The 19,720-nt window shown below is 41.3% G+C and overlaps 1 protein-coding gene across 3 annotated transcripts in view; it reads left to right on the forward strand.

Moving 5' to 3' along the window:
- Positions 1-19,720, forward strand: part of LOC124615346 (SHC-transforming protein 4) — a 100,676-nt gene that overhangs the window by 3,670 nt on the left and 77,286 nt on the right. For 2 of the 3 annotated variants that reach the window (XM_047143153.1, XM_047143155.1), the window contains exons 2-3: positions 5,059-5,246; positions 17,237-17,307. In XM_047143153.1, coding sequence (XP_046999109.1) covers positions 5,130-5,246; positions 17,237-17,307 — 188 coding nt within the window. In that variant the 5' untranslated portion in view covers positions 5,059-5,129. The remainder of the gene's footprint in view (positions 1-5,058; positions 5,247-17,236; positions 17,308-19,720) is intronic. The other variant, XM_047143156.1, reaches the window with a different exon arrangement.

Genomic DNA, 19,720 nt, shown 5'->3' on the forward strand with positions numbered 1-19,720 from the left:
GCAATCTGAGAGCTCATCAACTACTTTAGTTGCACTATAACTTTCCTGCTTCTATGTATGTACAAAAATGTTATCGGTAGCAGTTCTTTTGCTTCTCATGACACTTGTTGCAAATTTTGTTAGTGGAGCTATATTATGTGAAATGACAAGGGACTCTGGTTTAACCCTAGAACAGTAAGTATGCTCTAAAAAGTTAAAGTTAAATCTCCACTTAATATTACCTCATTCTGGTTAAAAGTAAAGAAATTTAATAATGTTTCAAAGTGTTTCATAAATAATTCAGAGTTAAGAGATGGAATCCTGTGTATTGTATTATTACATTGGAGTATTAACATGAAAATAAGACACTTAGAGTTGAATACAAGGAGTACGCAGTGAAGGTATGATGATGCGACCTGTGTTGATTTGCCACTAAATGAAGAACAGAATGTGTTAGTCAGTACAAAACCTTCACTTTTCAATGAATGACCTTTCTGTAGCATGATCTCCTAAGTCTGGATATCACGGTATTCCTTCCTAATGTGATGACTCCTTTCTTCATACTGGACCTGCAGCACCATAATTGGATGCTAAGTAACATCCTTCCTTACTTAGAATTCCTATAAATGTTGTCAAACGATGTTGACAAATATGTATTATGTCTGTATGATTTGCAAGCTGCAGTTTATATTAAAAAATGCCAGTTCATTAATTTTACTTCTTAATCCTATAAAATTTTGTTGCAATATGTTTATTTTAACCTCCTCTTTTTATCTTCACATATTTCAGGCCCATAATTTCCAGCTTTGATCCTGATAGTGTGAAATCTGAATTTATCCTGAAAAGTTGCTTTCCTCACACCAGTTACTACATGGATACAACCATGAATCTTAGTGCACCCCCCCCCCCCCCCCAAAGATTTTGCTATTAATCCACCTCACCTAGTTTCTGTTTATCATACATTGAGATGCAGGCCATGCCTTGTAAAATGCTGCCTGTCAGTAGCGTCAACAGAAACCAAATCTATATTCAGCCCAGCATCTAACAGAAGTAATTGATAAAACTCAGTTGATCTGAATCAAATAGCTGTTCAGGTGGGGCAGGAGCTGGTCGTGACACCTCAAACTGACAACAAACTCAACATTTGTATTGCTTGTTGAGGTGGGAAGCTATCTTTACCATGTTACTCTTGATGCTGTTGCCATGGTCCCAGTCAAATCTGTTTCCTGCTCCACCCACTACTGCAGCATGACACTCCTCTTCAAAATATTTGCATGCACTACCTATATCTTCCCTTCACTCGGCTAAGACTTGTACTTGACTTGAAGACAAAAAGTGTCCAAGTAGTTACTTCCTAATTCTTCCTTTAACTGACCTACACCTTTTCCATGACTACCACATACGTGTGACCATATGTTATAAAATGCAAGACAAAATGATGCATCTGTCTATGAATTATTGATGTGCCCAATTTGTGAAGTTCTCTCTCTTGAATAAATCATCCAATTTTTATGAAATTGCTGTGATTTGTTTTCCTGTACATGTACATCTATGTTCCAATTTCTGTCTCAGTCAGATAATTCCTTTGTAGTGCATCTCCCCTCCACCACCACCACCACCACCAAAAACTTCAATTCTCTTCTTGTCTGAACTGCTTTAGTCCATGTTTCACTTATGTATAAGCAATGTTCCATACCTTCAAAAAATACTTCTTAAATCAAAATGAGGGTGATGGAAAGTAATCAAATTAAATCAGGTGAAACTGGAGAATTAGATTAGGAAATGAGACACTTAAAGTAGATGTTGAGTTTTGGTATTTAAGAAGCAAAATAACTGATGATGGTCAAAGTAGAGAGGATATAAAATGTAGACAGGCAATGGCAAGAAAAGCATTTCTGATGAAGAGAAATTTGTTAATATAGATTATGATTTAAGTGTCAGGATGTCCTTTCTGAAAGTATTTGTATGGAATGCAGCCATGTGTGTAAGTGAAACATGTACGATAAGCAGTTTAGACAAGAAGAGAAAAGAAGCTTTTGAGATTTTGTGCCCGAGAAGAATGCTGAAGATTAGATGGGTAGATCACATAACTAATGAGGTACTGAATAGAATTAGGGAAAAGAAAATTTGTGGTGCAACCTGACTAGAAGAAGGGATCGTATGATAGGACACATTCTGAGGCATCAAGGGATCACCAATTTAGTACTGGAGGGAAGCGTGGGGGATAAAAATTGTAGAGGAAGACCAAGAGATGAATACAGTAAGCAGATTAAGAAGGCTGTAGGTTGCAGTAGTTAGTCGGAGATGAAGAGGCTTGCACAGGATAGAGTAGCATGGGGAGCTGCATCAAACCAGTCTTTGGACTGAAGACAACAACATCATTTGAACTTGTATTCAGCAATCAAAACTATCTCATTTTCAGAAACACTTTCCTTATTATTGGTAGCGTGCATTTTATATCTTGTCTACTTCGTCCTTGTCAAAATAACAAAAATTCATAATATAATTCCCTCAGCATTGTCTCATTCAATTCAACTAAATTTGATTATCATTGTTTTGCTTATGTTAATGTTATAAGCTTTGCAAGACACTATTGTTCAGTTCATTTGCTTACCAAGTCTTTTGTAATCTTTGAGAGAATTACAATGTAATCAGCAAATCTCTTTGCTTCTATTTATCTTCCCTGAACTCTAATTTCCTTTCCAAATTTATCCTTGCTGTCCTTTTTGCTTGCACAACGTACAGATTCAATAACGTAGAGGAGAGGCTGCAATCTTGTCTTACATCTTTCTCAGCTACTGCTCCCTTTTATGTCCTTAGACTCTTATAACTGCTGTCTGGTTTATACAAGTTGTAAATAACTTTTTGCTTGCTGTATTTTATCCATGCTATCTTCAGAACTTCAAAGAATGTATTCTAATTGACATAGTCGAAAGCTTTCTCTAAATCTGCAAGCACTACAGCCATAGCTTTGCCGTTTATCATCATATCTTCTAAGAGGAGTCATATGGTAAGAATTGCTATACTTTTTCCTACGTTCCTCCAGAACCGAGATAGAGCTTGGGTGTCTACCATTTTTTTCCTCTTCTTCTTTAAATAATTTGTGTCAGTATCTTGTAACCATTACTTGTTAAAGTGATGGTATATTAACAGCTGTCAGCAGTTGCCTTCTTACGAACAGGAATTGTTACATTTGTCACCTGTCTCATGTATCTTGTGTACCAGATGAAATAGTTTTGTACTTATTGTCTCTTCCAAGGATCTAATAATTCTTAGGGCGTTTCATTTACTCCAGTGATGTTGTTTCATCCAAGGTCTTTCATTGCCGTATCAAATTTGTCTCCCATTGTGATAATCGGTATCACATTTGCATCTCTTTCCCCTTATCTCTGTAATATTTATCTTCAAGTTCACTTACTCCCTTTCCTGCTTTACTTAATACTACCTTCCATCTGAGCTGTTGATATTCATATATTTGCTTTGCTTTCTTCCAAAGGTCTCTTTAATCTTCCTATAGGCTGTATATATCTTTCCTCTGGTTATATATGCTTCTACAGCCATGCATTTGCCCTCTGAGCGTTTCTACTTAGTTATTTTGCACTTTCTACGTGTCTATTTTTTAGACATTGGTATTCCCTTGTGCCTGCATTATTTGATGCTTATTTGCATTTTCTTCTTTAATAAATTTGATTCAGTATCTCCTGTGTCATCTGAGGATTTCTACTAGGCCTTGTTATCTTATCTATTTGATCCTCTGCTGTCGTAACTATTTAATGTCTCTCCTTCTACTGTATTTGCTTCCCCTGTTTCAGTTAAACATTGCCTATTGCTCCCTCTGAAACTTGCAACAACGTGTGGTTCCTTCAATTTGCGCAGGTCTCATCTATCTCCTTAATTTCCTACTTTTTTTTTTTTTTTTTTTTTTTTTTTTTTTTTTTTTTTTTTTTTTTTTTTTGCAGTTTCTTCAGTTTTAATCACCAGTTCATAACCAATAGATTATGATCAGTTCACATCAGCCCCTGGAAATGTCTTCAAACAACGTAGCAGCAATGATAAAATTGTGCTCTCTTTAAAATTCTATCAGGTGGTTTCCTCTTTATTTCCTTCCCTCTCAGCCAATGTTGCACTATTTTTTCCTTCTCTTCTGTTTCCTGCCATCAAATTCCAATCCCTCATCACAATTAAATTTTTATCTCCCTTAATTATCTGAATGATTTCTTTTATCTCATCATATATTCTTTCAGTCTCATCTTCATCTGTAGAAGTAGTAGGTGCATAAACTTATATTACTGTGTTGGGTATTGACTTCTTGTCTGCCTTGGCTGTGATGATGCATTTACTATGCAGTTCATAGTAGCTTATCCACTTTACTATTTTCTTATTCTTTTTTTAGCCTGACTCCTGCAATACCCCAATTTGATTTTGCATTTATAATCATTTACTTACCTGATCAGAAGTCCCGTTCTCCGTGCCACCACCATTTACCAATTCCCATTACATCTGGCTTCAACCTCTCCATATCCTTGTATCCTATAACAATGTAATTTCTCTAATAGAATTTTATAAATGACACCTTCAAATGCCTTTAATAAGTCACAGAAGATCCCAATGGGTGATATTTTAAGATATAAAAGTTTTGTTGTGTGCTCTGTGAAATATTAAATAACTGAGTGGAGACCACTTTGAACTGAGTGGAGACCACTTTGGAATCCAAACTGTGGCTGATTGAGCATCCCATTACTACACAGATTGGTAATGACACTTGATTATGTTACCTTCACAAAAGTTTTGGAAAATGTAAGTAGTGAGATTGAGATTGTTCATTAGTTATAGACATCTGTGAAGTTACAATTATAGTGTGTCCTATTTTAATGTGTCAGTGGAAAATCTTGTCAGATGAATTTATTACGCAATTGGGAATGTCTTGAGCACTGATTCCCTTTTTACTTTGTAACCAGAAAACTAGGTGGATGAACTCCAGATTTTTGTATTCCTCTCTTATTGCAACTTGCTTAATTTGTGTACTTTTAATGTTGTTGTGTTCTAATACTAAAAGAAATTCCTTTGTCAATGCTCTAGCGATGAGAGACATATTAGGGGCAGCCACCTGAAGTAGTAACAAATTGTTTGAGGCCTGCAGTTCTGTCACAATGCCCCGAGCACTCCCAGACGGGCCTGGTGGCTCTTCCTTTGCCAACAAGCCGGCTCGAGGATGGCCTCATTCAGACCAGCAACTTTCCAAAGAAGGCATAACATATGCTGTCAGAGTAAGTCGTTAGATATCTCTCTCTCTCTCTCTCTCTCTCTCTCTCTCTCTCTCTCTCTGCCTCTGCACATTTTGTGTGTGTGTGTGTGTGTGTGTGTGTGTGTGTGTGTGCTATTTTTGTATATTGTTTCCATCCTTATTCTAATAAACATGGATTTTACATACCCAAAAACTAAATTTGTGGTGCAGCCGTAAAAGCTGATATTATTGGTTTATATATTTAATTTGGTAACTAAATATTGTTGTCTTAACTGTCATTTTGTGATCCCCTCCCCCACCCACACATAACAGGTTCTATACAGGTAGAAAATGGTGGGAACATTATTCCTCATGCATATGACATTGCCTTAAAGCCAGAGAAGCAGAGTATGACTGGGTTACGAACAGTAGTGCTTTGTTCCAAGTGTGAAATTCCACATTCTGGCCTTGGGGGCCAATTGGGCCCGGCCGACAACCATGTCATCCTTTGCCAATGGTGTCATTGGATGCAGTATGGACAGATATGTAGTCAGCTCTCTGCTTGTCCAGCCTTTGTTGGGTTTCTTGACCTTAGAATCACTGCTAATGGGTCAAGTAGCTCCTCATGGACTGTGGGAAAATCGGAAGAAAAGAGAATTGAAGCATTTGAGATGTGGTTGCTATTGACGAATGTTGAAAATTAGGTGGACTGATAAGATGATGAATTATGATGTCCTGTGCAAAATCGAAGAGGAAGGAATATGTGGAAAACACTGACAAGAAGAAGGGACAGGATGATAGGGTATCTTTTAAGACATCAGGGAATAACATCCATGGATTAGAGGGAGCTGTCGAAGGTAAAAACTATAGACAGATTGGAATAAAACCAACCAATAATTGTGGACATAGGTTGCAAGTGCTATTCTGGGATGAACAGGTTGGCACAGAAGAGGAATTCATGGCAGATCACATCAAACCAGTCAGAAGACTGATGACACAAAAAAGGAGAAAGCTCTTCAGTTGGTCCCACAGACTGAGTGCATTACGTACCACTCCTCCCACCACGGAAAAATCCCTAGCGTACCAGAAATCGGACCAGGGCCCTCTGCATGTCAGACAGCCATGCTAACCATTCAGCTACAGAACACAGACTTGCTCCAAGTGTACCATTCATTAAAAGCCTTGGACTTAGGGACACTTAAGCTTGCAGTGTATAGACCTTGGTTAACCTTACTCTCTGTGCCCACTGCAATGCCCGCTGGATGGATGTTCAGCTGTAAGTTTCTTCAGGGTTGGCATTAGTTGTGAAAAAGTTCCCTCTTTGTGCTTTGCTGTTGGTATGGTCTGCTGGGTCATATGGAGTCACCTGATTAACAATAAAATATGCTATATCCGCAGTTATCCAGAAGAAATGTAGGAGACTGCCAGGCGGGTGAGCCGCCTGTGGAAGAGTAACCCAAACTAACAGTAGTCAAACAAAATGTGATAGACTGCAGATGAGACAACAAACCAGAACAAGAACAGCCAACCTAGAAAACAATGAGGCACAATGCAAAGCAGTTGCCACAATAATGGCAAGGCCAAGAGCAGCAAAAAGACAAATCCAAGACACAACCAAAGATATCACTTGGTGACAAGCAAGACAGTTATCAAGCAGCCCTAGTACAGCAGAGATAGGTCCCACGGTATAGACTGTGCATAGCCGCGGATCTATGATATTTCCGAATCGGAGAAATATTAGGTAGTGGCGCCCAGCCACACATCCATAGCCAGAAGCGGGAGAAGTGACTACCCATACGCGACTCAAAACAGCTGTTACGTCACGCTCATCAGAGGCCATTTGTCATTAGGAAGCATTGCGTAGTCTTCCTAAAGCCTTTGACACACTTTGCTGCTGGCAGACACTTGTATGAGCACTATGTTTTGTTGTATATGGCATATTTCCTTTGCAACGTAAGTTTTACTTTTGGTTTCTTTTCCCCTCTCATTCATATTTTGTTGCTGCAGTATTATCCTGCAGAAGTGGGATTCAGTAATATCCTTTGTTGGAGTATTCGTTCCTAGCAGTCAAAATCACAAAAATTTAACTGAAAACTAAAACAATGGAAAAATTCCCAGAATTCTAAAAAAATTCCAGTGTTTTTCCCGGTTTTCTCCCGGATGAAAAAATTCCCGGGTTTTTCCTGGATCTCCCGGTTGTCCCGGGTCGTATACACCCTGCTGTGGTAATTATATGAAATCTGTATCTCTCCTCGGACCGGCCTCGCATGCTCCTAGCTCTTCTTGCCCCCCTTCGACAGCTCCCCCCCCCCCCTCTCCGCCCTGCTCCCCTTCCAATTCCTTCTCCTTAACACCCATAACTCACTGTAGGGTGGTACTGTGACCCCTGACGAGGGACAGGATTATTGAAGATCTACTGGCAGGTGTTGATCTCTGCCTCCTTGACACTGAGCTCCCACACACTTTAATGTGGCACAAAGGAATTTTCTCGGCCATTGATTTTCCATCTATAGCCCTGGCCCTGGATTCCTCCCTTTCATTCAGTACATCTACATCTACATCTATACTCCGCGAGCCACCTTACGGTGTGTGGCGGAGGGTACTTATTGTACCACTATCTGATCCCCCCTTCCCTGTTCCATTCACGAATTGTGCATGGGAAGAACGACTGCTTGTAAGTCTCCGTATTTGCTCTAATTTCTCGGATCTTTTCGTTGTGATCATTACGCGAGATATATGTGGGCGATAGTAATATGTTGCCCATCTCTTCCCGGAATGTGCTCTCTCGTAATTTCGATAATAAACCTCTCCGTATTGCTTAACGCCTTTCTTGAAGTGTCCGCCACTGGAGCTTGTTCAGCATCTCCGTAACGCTCTCGCGCTGACTAAATGTCCCCATGACGAATCGCGCTGCTTTTCGCTGGATCGTGTCTATCTCTTCTATTAATCCAACCTGGTAAGGGTCCCATACTGATGAGCAATACTCAAGAATCGGACGAACAAGCGTTTTGTAAGCTACTTCTTTCGTCGATGAGTCACATTTTCTTAGAATTCTTCCTATGAATCTCAACCTGGCGCCTGCTTTTCCCACTATTTGTTTTATGTGATCATTCCACTTCAGATCGCTCCGGATAGTAACTCCTAAGTATTTTACGGTCGTTACCGCTTCCAATGATTTACCACCTATGGCACAATCGTACTGGAATGGATTTCTGCCCCTATGTATGCGCATTATATTACATTTATCTACGTTTAGGGAAAGCTGCCAGCTGTCGCACCATGCATTAATCCTCTGCAGGTCCTCCTGGAGTACGTACGAGTCTTCTGATGTTGCTACTTTCTTGTAGACAACCGTGTCATCTGCAAATAGCCTCACGGAGCTACCGATGTTGTCAACTAAGTCATTTATGTATATTGTAAACAATAAAGGTCCTATCACGCTTCCCTGCGGTACTCCCGAAATTACCTCTACATCTGCAGATTTTGAACCGTTAAGAATGACATGTTGTGTTCTTTCTTCTAGGAAATCCTGAATCCAATCACAAACCTGGTCCGATATTCCGTAAGCTCGTATTTTTTTCACTAAACGTAAGTGCGGAACCGTATCAAATGCCTTCCTGAAGTCCAGGAATACGGCATCAATCTGCTCGCCAGTGTCTACGGCACTGTGAATTTCTTGGGCAAATAGGGCGAGCTGAGTTTCACATGATCTCTGTTTGCGGAATCCATGTTGGTTATGATGAAGGAGATTTGTATTATCTAAGAACGTCATAATACGAGAACACAAAACATGTTCCATTATTCTACAACAGATTGACGTAAGCGAAATAGGCCTATAATTATTCGCATCTGATTTATGACCCTTCTTGAAAATGGGAACGACCTGCGCTTTCTTCCAGTCGCTAGGTACTTTACGTTCTTCCAGCGATCTACGATAAATTGCTGATAGAAAGGGGGCAAGTTCTTTAGCATAATCACTGTAGAATCTTAAGGGTATCTCGTCTGGTCCGGATGCTTTTCCGCTACTAAGTGATAGCAGTTGTTTTTCAATTCCGATATCGTTTATTTCAATATTTTTCCATTTTGGCGTCCGTGCGACGGCTGAAGTCAGGGACCGTGTTACGATTTTCCGCAGTGAAACAGTTTCGGAACACTGAATTCAGTATTTCTGCCTTTCTTCGGTCGTCCTCTGTTTCGGTGCCATCGTGGTCAACGAGTGACTGAATAGGGGATTTAGATCCGCTTACCGATTTTACATATGACCAAAACTTTTTAGGGTTCTTGTTCTTTAGGGAGTTCATGATAATTTGTGTGACAGCCACCATTTTCTGACTGTCTTTTCTTTTCTTCAGCCTCACTTGCCTTGATGCCTACTAATGTAAATTGAGGTGTTCTTTCCTCAGCTGCCATCCCAACTGTCCCACCACACGACAGCATTGGTGAGTCCATACGGAGTTTGACCGATGCTATCCTTTTGGCTATTCCGTGTTCCTCAGATTCTTCCCGAGGGAAGATTGGCTGCTAAAGATTGCCTTTGTGCCCTCTAGTGCTACAAATGGCATCCATCTCTCAACCATCTCCTGCTGGCCTTTTGAATGGCTTCATGCCCAGCCCCATTATCTTCTTAAACACCAGAAACAGATTTGTTGGGAATGATATGTCACTGCCATAGAGCCACATAATTCCTCTTCGCAGGTAAGGGCAAAGATTAATTGCATTATTGGCCGCCATCCTCAAAGTGTCCCGTGACTTTCTGTGAATGGTGTTATCCTCAACAGCCCAAACTGAACATTTTGTTTGACATTTTGCCCAGGCCTCAGTGTTGGTCCATTGTCCACCCACATTCCATCTTCTCAGACACAGTCTGGAATGACTCCGTTTAACTTTCGTTCCCCACAACTGTAGCCTTATAATACCCCTTCCCAGTGGCAAGAAAGTGTCATTATTCCAATTTTGAAACCAGGTTAACCACCTCTTCAGATGGACACCCATTTTCCGATCTGCTTAACCAATGTCCTGTACAAGTTATTTGAACATATGATGAGTCTAAGGCTGTCTTGGATTCTTGAATCCAAGAACCTTTTGGGTTCAACCCAGGGTGATTTTTGCCAAGGCTGCTCTACTGCAAATAATTTAGTCCACCTGGAGTCTGCTATCTGAATATCTTTTTCCTGGTGTCAACACCATGTTGCAGTCTTCTTCAATTTGCATAAAGCTTATGATACCACGTGAAGCCACCACACTCTTCCCCCCTTACATAAGTGGGGCCTCCATGGCCTACTCCTGATTTTTATTTGGAACATTCTTTCATGTCACAGTTTCCAGGTACAAGTTGGTGCCTCCTGGAGCACCCCCTGCCTGCAGGAGAATGGGGTTTTCACAGTTTTGTTTTGAGCGTCCCTCTCTTTTTAGTGGTTATTTATGGTCATGTGGGGCCTCGAGGGTCCCCCTTCTTTGTACGCTGATGATTTTTGCATTTACTTTTATTCATCCGCTCTGGTCTTTGCTGAATGCAGACTGCAGGTAGCATTACACTTGGGCTCTCACTCGTGGCTTCCGTTTGTCAGCTGCCAAGACCTGCTTAATGCATTTTTGTCGTCACTGCACAGTCGGTCCCCATCTGGATCTGTATCTTGATGGTCAGTTCTTCAATGAGGTGGACTCTCACCTGTTTTTGGGACTGGTCTTTGTTGGTCAGATGACATGGCTTTTCCATCTTCAACTAAGGCAGATGTGTTGGTCGCACCTCAGTGCTCTTTGGTGGCTCAGCAACACAAACTCTTCTGCTGTGAGACAGTTCTACAAAGCGTTGGTAAAGTTCTGTCTAGATTATGGGAGTCTTGCATACAGCTTGGTGTCACCTTCAACATTAGTGACTGGAACCTCCTAGTGGAGGTAAGGGTTCCACATTGCGGGTTCTAAGTAAGCAACAGTTAACTGCTTATGCATTATACATCAGCTGCTGCTCGGAGCATCTGCTCTTTCCAGACACAGAGCTCCACCTCTCGCAACAGCAGCCCAGGTCTGGGGTTATCACCACCCTCCACATCTGTTCCCTTTTTTCCAGAACTCCAGCTTTCCCCTCTATCGCCTTTTCTCCAGTCTCAGTCATGTACACCCCCATAGTGCATCCACTGTACGCAGCTCTATCTTGACCTACTACAAGGTCTGAAAGACTTGGCTCATCATGAGACCTTTTGCTGCCAATTCTTCATTTTCAACACGTTTTAAGGTTCATAAGTTGTTCCTGGTCACACTGGCTTTGCTTATGTTCATGCAGAATATAATGAACTCCAGATTGCTGCATGTTTTCACGGTGGTGTTGATAACCATGTCTCATGTTCTTGAGCATATTCTTTGTTGCACTGGTGAGTCCTTCCTCATCTGTAGTGACTCTTTGAGCGGTTTAATACCTCTTGGCCAATGTTACACTCGTCATCCTTTGGTCTTGACTATCCAGGATTCCCTTTTTGCCCTCAATCAATGTGGACACTCGGTGCTTTTTGTCTAGGCCCCAGGTCACATTGGGATCCCAGGGAAAGAACTTGTTGACAGGCTGGCCAATTTGGTCACCAGCAAGCCGCTTCTTGAGATTGGTATTCCGGAAACAATCCTTTAATCAGTATTATGCCATCAAGTTCTAACGATTTATAATATGGAATGGCATACTCTGACTTTGCTGAACAAACTGCGGGTGATAAGGAAGACTACAAATTTTTTGGAAGTCCTCCTTGAGGGCCAGTCACAAAGACTCCACCACCCTTTGCGGCTCCGCATCAGCTGTACTTGGATTAGTCATGTTCATCTGCTCTGTGTGAGGATCTGCTCCACTGTCATTGTGGCACCTGTTTGACAGTGATCCACATTTGGCTGGACCGGCCTAACCTGGCCACCCTGCAGTGGATGCTTAATCATCTTAACTCGCTACCCCTGGTCTTAACAGATGATGCCTCAGTGGCTCACCTGGCTTTATGGTCTATTTGTGAAGGGGGTTTTTGCAACTCTCTCTAAGGGAGATCACCTCAGCCTTATCAGCTCATTAAGGGGTTGGCAGGATGCCTTGTTGCCTCTTCTGCCCCAGAGAGGCAGTGGCTGTCTTTCCTTGCTGGGCCACCCCAATCCTCACCCTACCCCCTCTCGTGCTCTTGTGCCCTTTTCTCGTGTGTTCTGTTTGACTTGATGTTCTTTCTTTGTTTTCCTCTGCTTTTCTCACCCTGTCCATGTTGCAAGTCTTTTCTGGGTATTGTTTGGAGGTGTGACTCTGGTAAATAGTGGGTGGCCTCCAGCATTCCATGACTGGGACACCTCACATGCCTTTCTTCTTTTCCCACCTTTTCTTCTTCCTTTTTCCTTTGTGTAGGCTTTGCTGGCTGTCAATAGACCTTGAGGTTTTCTTCCCTTGGATTTTGCACCGAGGCCCTTCTTTGTGGAGTGGTTTCATTCGTTTGCTTAATCCAAGGAAGAGGGACTGATGACCTTGTAACTTGGTCCCTTTAATCATTAAACCAACCAATCCAGCAGCCTGGAGATGATGAAGATACTGCTTCACCACATTGCATAAGGCCACTGGAATGGGTCCGCCACAGAAAAAATGAGGTATGGCTCCCGGCCGAAGTGTGGTGTGTGTCTGAAAATCTGAGGCACTCCCTAAATTCAGGTTAAATAAAGATGCAAATGCTGGACGAAGATCCTCCAGTTCCTGCAAAGGGACTGCAGCAGATATGACCTTGACTTCATCTTGAATGGAAAACCCAAACAGTGTAGAGGCATTAAGGTGTTTGGAGGCTGCTGTGATGAAGAGCTGCCAACGAAGGGAAATAGAGCTGTCTCTGTAGGCCAAAAAACACCACAAGGGCAGAGAGAACACGGGCAAGCTTGGTGTTGCATACATTGCCAGATTCATCAAACAGACAATGGCCCCTGTGTCCATCTGGAAACGGACATCCTCAGTATAAATGCAGACCATGAGAAATTACTTCCATAACTTCCACATGACAAGGTCATCCAATGGGACTTCTAACTGCAACACATGTATGGTGTCCTGATGCCCACGTGGGTCGGGAAGGAAGCATGTTGTGCAGCTGCAACACACCAATTGAAGGTGCCCCTTTGCCACTAAGCGTGCAGGACCCCCAGCAATCTGGACAGTCTGCGTGGGAATGAGTGGAAGAACACTGTGGACACGAAGGGAGCAGTTCCCATAATCTGCGACAAGATGTGACGAGAGGCTCAGATACCACAGAAGTGTCACACAGCCAAATTGTGACAGAACACACATCTCACGAATGAAGAGTGCTATAGGTTCTGACAGTGGGGCCACCTACCAGAGAAGAAATTTTCTGGTGAATCCCAAAATAAAAACAACTATCACTGCAGTGAAGCACCTGTGACTCGAAACGCTGTGAAATGCTGTTTCAGACAATCCAAGTATGTGTCTCAGTTCACCGTAGTGTCATTGAAAGGTGGAAGTGTCAGAGGACTTGGGGGGGGGGGGGGGGGGGCGGCTTCAGTAGCAGGTGGTGTTGCGGCCTGGTGCAACTGGGCCTCGGTGTTCTGAGTGTGTTCACCTGAAGCTGAAGTGATTTTTATAACAAACCTAACTTGAGCTGCTGCTGGCTGCTGCTGCTGCTGCTGCTGCTGCATTAACTGCTGCTGTTACTCCAGCAGACAAACCAGGTTAACATCCATGCTACTAAATAACTTCCTTTTTCCTCATTGCCAATGCCTTATCCATGGGTAGCTGGATATCTGAAGCAGCTAGGCAGGTGAGTCATCTGTGGGAAGTAACACAAACAATGGGCAAACAAAATGTGACACACTGACTGCAGAGAAAACAGCAGACCAGGCTAAGGACAAATAACCTAGACAACAATGGGGAGCTGTGAGAAGCTATATCCACAACAATCACAAAAAGACAAAAAGCAGCAGACAGACAAATCAAAGACACAACCAGTTAGAGTAACTGGTTGACAAGCAAGGTAGTTGTCAAGCAGTTCCAGTACAGTGAAGATAGTAGGTCTGACGACAGTACCCAGCGTGAACACTGAACTGAGAGGTTGTGTGCTGGGTGACTGCTTATACAGGGTGTTACAAAAAGGTACAGCCAAACTGTCAGGAAACATTCCTCACACACAAATAAAGAAAAGATGTTACGTGGACATGTGTTCGGAAACGCTTAATTTCCATGTTAGAGCTCATTTTAGTTTCGTCAGTATGTACTGTACTACCTCGATTCACCGCCAGTTGACCTAATTGAAGGAAGGTAATGTTGACTTCAGTGCTTGTGTTGACATGCAACTCATTGCTCTACAGTACTAGCATCAAGCACATCAGTACGTAGCATCAACAGGTTAGTGTTCATCACGAACGTGGTTTTGCAGTCAGTGCAATGTTTACAAATGCGGAGTTGGCAGATGCCCATTTGATGTATGGATTAGCACAGGGCAATAGCCGTAGCGCGGTACGTTTGTATCGAGACAGATTTCCAGAACGAAGGTGTCTCTACAGGAAGACATTCGAAGCAATTGATCGGCATCTTAGGGAGCACGGAACATTCCAGCCTATGACTCGCGACTGGAGAAGACCTAGAACGACGAGGACACCTGCAATGGACAAGGCAATTCTTCGTGCAGTTGACGATAACCCTAATGTCAGTGTCAGAGAAGTTGCTGCTGTACAAGGTAACGATGACCACGTCACTGTATGGAGAGTGCTACGGGAGAACCAGTTGTTTCTGTAAGATGTACAGCGTGTGCAGGCACTGTCAGCAGCTGATTGGCCTCCACTGATACACTTCTGCGAGTGGTTCATCCAACAATGTGTCCATCCTCATTTCAGTGCGAATGCTCTCTTTACGGATGAGCCTTCATTCCAACGTGATCAATTTGTAAATTTTCACAATCAGCATGTGTGGGCTGACGAGAATCCGCACGCAATTGTGCAATCACGTCATCAACACAGATTTTCTGTGAACGTTTGGGCAGGCATTGTTGGTGATGTCTTGATTGGGCCCCATGTTCTTCCACCTACGCTCAATGGAGCACGTTATCATGATTTCACACAGGATACTCTACCTGTGCTGCTAGAACATGTGCCTTTACAAGTATGACACAACATGTGGTTCTTGCACAATGGAGCTCCTGCACATTTCAGTCGAAGTGTTTGTACGCTTCTCAACAACAGATTCGGTGACCGATGGATTGGTAGAGGCGGACCAATTCCATGGCCTCTATGCTCTCCTGACCTCAACCCTCTTGACTTTCATTTATGGGGGCATTTGAAAGCTCTTGTATATGCAACCCCGGTACCAAATGTAGAGACTCTTCGTGCTCATATTGTGGATGGCTGTGATACAATACGCCATTCTCCAGGGCTGCATCAGCGCATCAGGGATTCCATGCGACAGAGGGTGGATGCATGTATCCTCGCTAACGGAGGACAGTTTGAACATTTCCTGTAACAAAGTGTTTGAAGACACGCTGGTACATTCTGTTGCTGTGTGTTTCCATTCCATGATTAATGTGATTTGAAGAGAAGTAATAAAATGAGCTCTAACATGGAAAGCAAGCGTTTCCGGACACATGTTCACATATTTTCTTTCTTTGTGTGTGGGGAATGTTTCCTGAAAGTTTGGCTGTACCTTTTTGTAACACCCTGTATATAGGCCGCGTGGTACGCTTGTTGGTCACAGCACACACATGTTGTGAGCCGATGGCGCTCTTGGTGTGTGAGCACAATGCTGCACAGCCCCGATGCCCCTTAACATCTCATCTGGCGAGCATTCAGCCTCTATGGTGACAGATACTAGAAGATGAATATGCGTCTTCAGAGAATCTACATTTCCTGGTATTACTTCATCTTTTTTCCACGTTCACAAATCATTATCAAATGTGGTAATCATATAATGTCTTGGGGAGGAGGGGGGGGCGGGGGAGGGGGAGGGGGGGAGGGGAGGGAATCTTTGGTGCGGCCTGTGATTAACCGCTGATCATTTTGCATAATGTTCCATGGCATCCAAACAGATGGCTCCAGCTGCATCAGTCAGTGTGTAGTGCTAATATAACTGTTAGGTAACTAGCCAGTTTGCTGTTGTGTCCTAAAATGAGTAAAACTGCTGTGATCTAGAAAATCCTGCCTAGGAGATAATTTTTACTTCTGAGGCAAAGTGGTTAGTGGCAGATACAAACATAAGTGACGGCACCTGTAGATTAAACTTCATGTTGTTTTTCAGAGCAGTTGACTCTAACCAATACATGTTTGTAAAATTCTCCATTACTAATTTCTTTCAACAGAGAATAATGTTTCTTGCATTAGTCATCAATTGTTCCATTTCTTTAAACACTTTCTATTACTGCGTGAAGGAGCCTTAATGCTCCAAAAGCTAATGTTTCTCAAGTTTTTTTAGTTGTGCATCAGTCCGCAAGGAAATCTCAGTAACATTTTCATTTTTGTAAATTCTTGCTCCTAACATAATTAGTTCATTGTGATAGCTACTTTTGAGCTTGTGGGGAAACGTACCACTACACTTAAACATTGTCTGTATTCCTTACTCATCTTCTGTGTAATTGATTTTATTTATTTTTATTTGGAATAGCTTGTGTGGTAAAGAATCCTTTTAGTCCCTCATTAGATTGTGACAAGTGGAAGAATTATTTATTTTGAATTTGAGTCTTCAAAATTTAGATTATTCCTGTCAACTGTGTGAAATAGAACTGTTTCTACTGATTCTTATTTATCTTAGTGGCCAACAGTTTAACTAAATTACATATATTATGTGAATACTGTTTTGTCTGTTTCATATTATAATTTCTAGGATAACTGAATAATGGAGTTTGCGCGTTATATACAAGCAGTTCACAAATGCCATGATTTATTTCTCTTTGTTATAATATAAAGACATGGTAAGCATATCAGCTGACTTACTACATGTCAGTGTTAGTTTTACCTAAGTCTGTTATTCTTCACCAGTTAATGATTTTAAGGAATGTTGTAAGTAATATCAAACAAAAATTAAAATATTTTTACCTCTTTCAGTACATTGGCTGCCTTGAAATACGCACATCAATGAAGAGCTTGGATTTTGAAACAAGGTCTCAAGTAGCAAAGTAAGTATACTTTTCTGAAAATAGTGGTAATAATAATAATAATAATAATAATAATAAGTGGAATGTAATAATAAGTGGATACAAGCAGAAACAGATACGTACAAGATGATACCACAAATGCCTGAAGTGATAATTTTACAACATGAAGTCACCCAAGCAACTAATTCTACTCACAATTGGAAAGCCCCTGGAAAAGATAAAATAGCAAATTTCTGGCGAAAGAAATTCACCTCAACACATTCACATCTAACTAAATTATTTAACAGTTACATTGCAGACCCATACACATTCCCTGATAAACTTACACATGGAATAACTTATCTGAAACCTAAAGATCAAGCAGACACAGCAAACCCAGCTATTATAACTCTTTAGTGTGAAAATTGATTGCTACAACATTTGACTGTCTGAGAAATGACAGTTCTAGTGAATATCCTAAAAAAGTCTTCACAAGTCACAACACTTATATTGCTCTCTTTTTATCTGTAATGCAGTACATCACTAATATATATCAGGAAAACATGAGTCACATTGACCAAGTTATGTTCACATTTTTGACATGTCTGTGTACAGAGTAACAATTCCCACTTCATTTTACCGGCTATTACAATTTAAACTTGGTATGTACTTGTTTACTGCAATAGTTTTTCTTCCCCACTGATTTTTTACATATATAAAATAATAATATTTTATTACAACCTCATTTTTTCCTACTATTCTATGTGGTGACTGTAATTTAAGATGTTTCCACAAAGCATCTGATGGATCCTGATAGACATCAGTTATTACAAACCTTCAAATTCTTGCACAAATTCAGACGTCAAATTATGACGACAAGAATTTCAGTATGGAGACAACAAACAAAAATAAAGCAAGGCAGCTATCCATTTGTATCTGATTAATGCATGGAATATAGACATTTAACAGCACAGATTTCATTTCCTCCTGCTTTTGACTACTGCTCTTCTCTTCAATCAACAACTCAACCAATTACTAAAGATAACAGAAGTATTCAGCAATGATATAAATATGGCTTTTGGAACAGACAAATGTAAGAAAAATAGCATAGTCAAGGGAAAACACCAAACAAGAAGACTACATATTGGATAACCACAGCAACTGCATAGAAGCGATGGAAAAAACAGATGCCTATAAATATCTAGGATACAGACAAAAATAGGAATAGATAATACAAATATTAAAGAAGAACTAAAAGAAAAATATAGACAAAGACTAACAAAAATACTGAAAACAGAATTGACAGCAAGAAACAAGACAAAAGCTATAAATACTTACACTATACCAATGTTGACCTACTCATTTGGATTAGTGAAATGGAGTAACACAGACCTAGAAGCACTCAATACACTTACACGATCACAATGCCACAAATATAGAATACATCACATACATTCAGCAACTGAAAGATTGGTGCCTCTATCATGATTTAGATCATTTATTATTATAAATTGTATGGTCAAATAACTTGCAAGTAGGCAGGTGAAGTTAACTTTATTTACTGATTAGCGTGAGGTTGTTTCTGCAGATTACACTTGGGGCCACTCTGTCAGCCAGAGACATTGACTACTGTGTATTTTTGGGAGGCAAAAGGAATTGATTTTGTAAATTTTATTTAATATGGAAGCACAGTTCTGCAGTATATTGTTTCATTTTCTGAAAATGGGTTTAGCCTTCTAAAAAGTCTTCTCATTCCTTCATTATTGGTTCCATGTTTTTACACAACACCCAGCCACATCTTCACAGCAAACACCAACATTTTTGCATCAGTTCAACAGAGACATTTTTTAACATTGTTGCACACCCTGATCATTGCTCAAAAGGATTTCCGCCTCTTCATGCATGTGAAAACTGGCTTAGGTTTGAACATTTGGATACAGACAACGGATTTATTGCTGCCATCAGCTTAGTGCATTCTTATATGGAAGAATTTTATCCAGAAAATGCGCCATCAGGGTCTCAGCATTCATGTGCTGGGTAAGGGCATGGTAACTCCAGCATTCCTGAGCTGGGGACTAGTAAGTGCTGCCAGTCCCCCATCACTGTAAACTCTGGGTATGCTTCAGCGAGCACCATGTGGCACGGTGGTGGAACATTGTGTGTCTCAGGGACCAGGGATCTTGCCTTGACCACCCGGATCGCAAGAACAGAATAAACCACTATAAAAAAAATTAAATTTAAAAAAAAAATTGAGGTGTGCTGCACACTGATGGGATGCATGGAACAGTCATTAGTGGGCAACCTGCCACACCTCAGTTATATAAGGCTTACTCAGGCATGCAGGGCTCTGTCTGAGTGGACGCTTATTTCCCTAGCTGCTTGTGGGACCAAGCTGAAATGCTCAAAATCATCATCTTCTCCTCCCAGCAGGAAGGATGTACTCCCAATCAAGAGA

The sequence above is a fragment of the Schistocerca americana genome, chromosome 5, assembly GCF_021461395.2.
Source record: "Schistocerca americana isolate TAMUIC-IGC-003095 chromosome 5, iqSchAmer2.1, whole genome shotgun sequence".
In the NCBI taxonomy this organism is placed as follows: domain Eukaryota; kingdom Metazoa; phylum Arthropoda; class Insecta; order Orthoptera; family Acrididae; genus Schistocerca; species Schistocerca americana.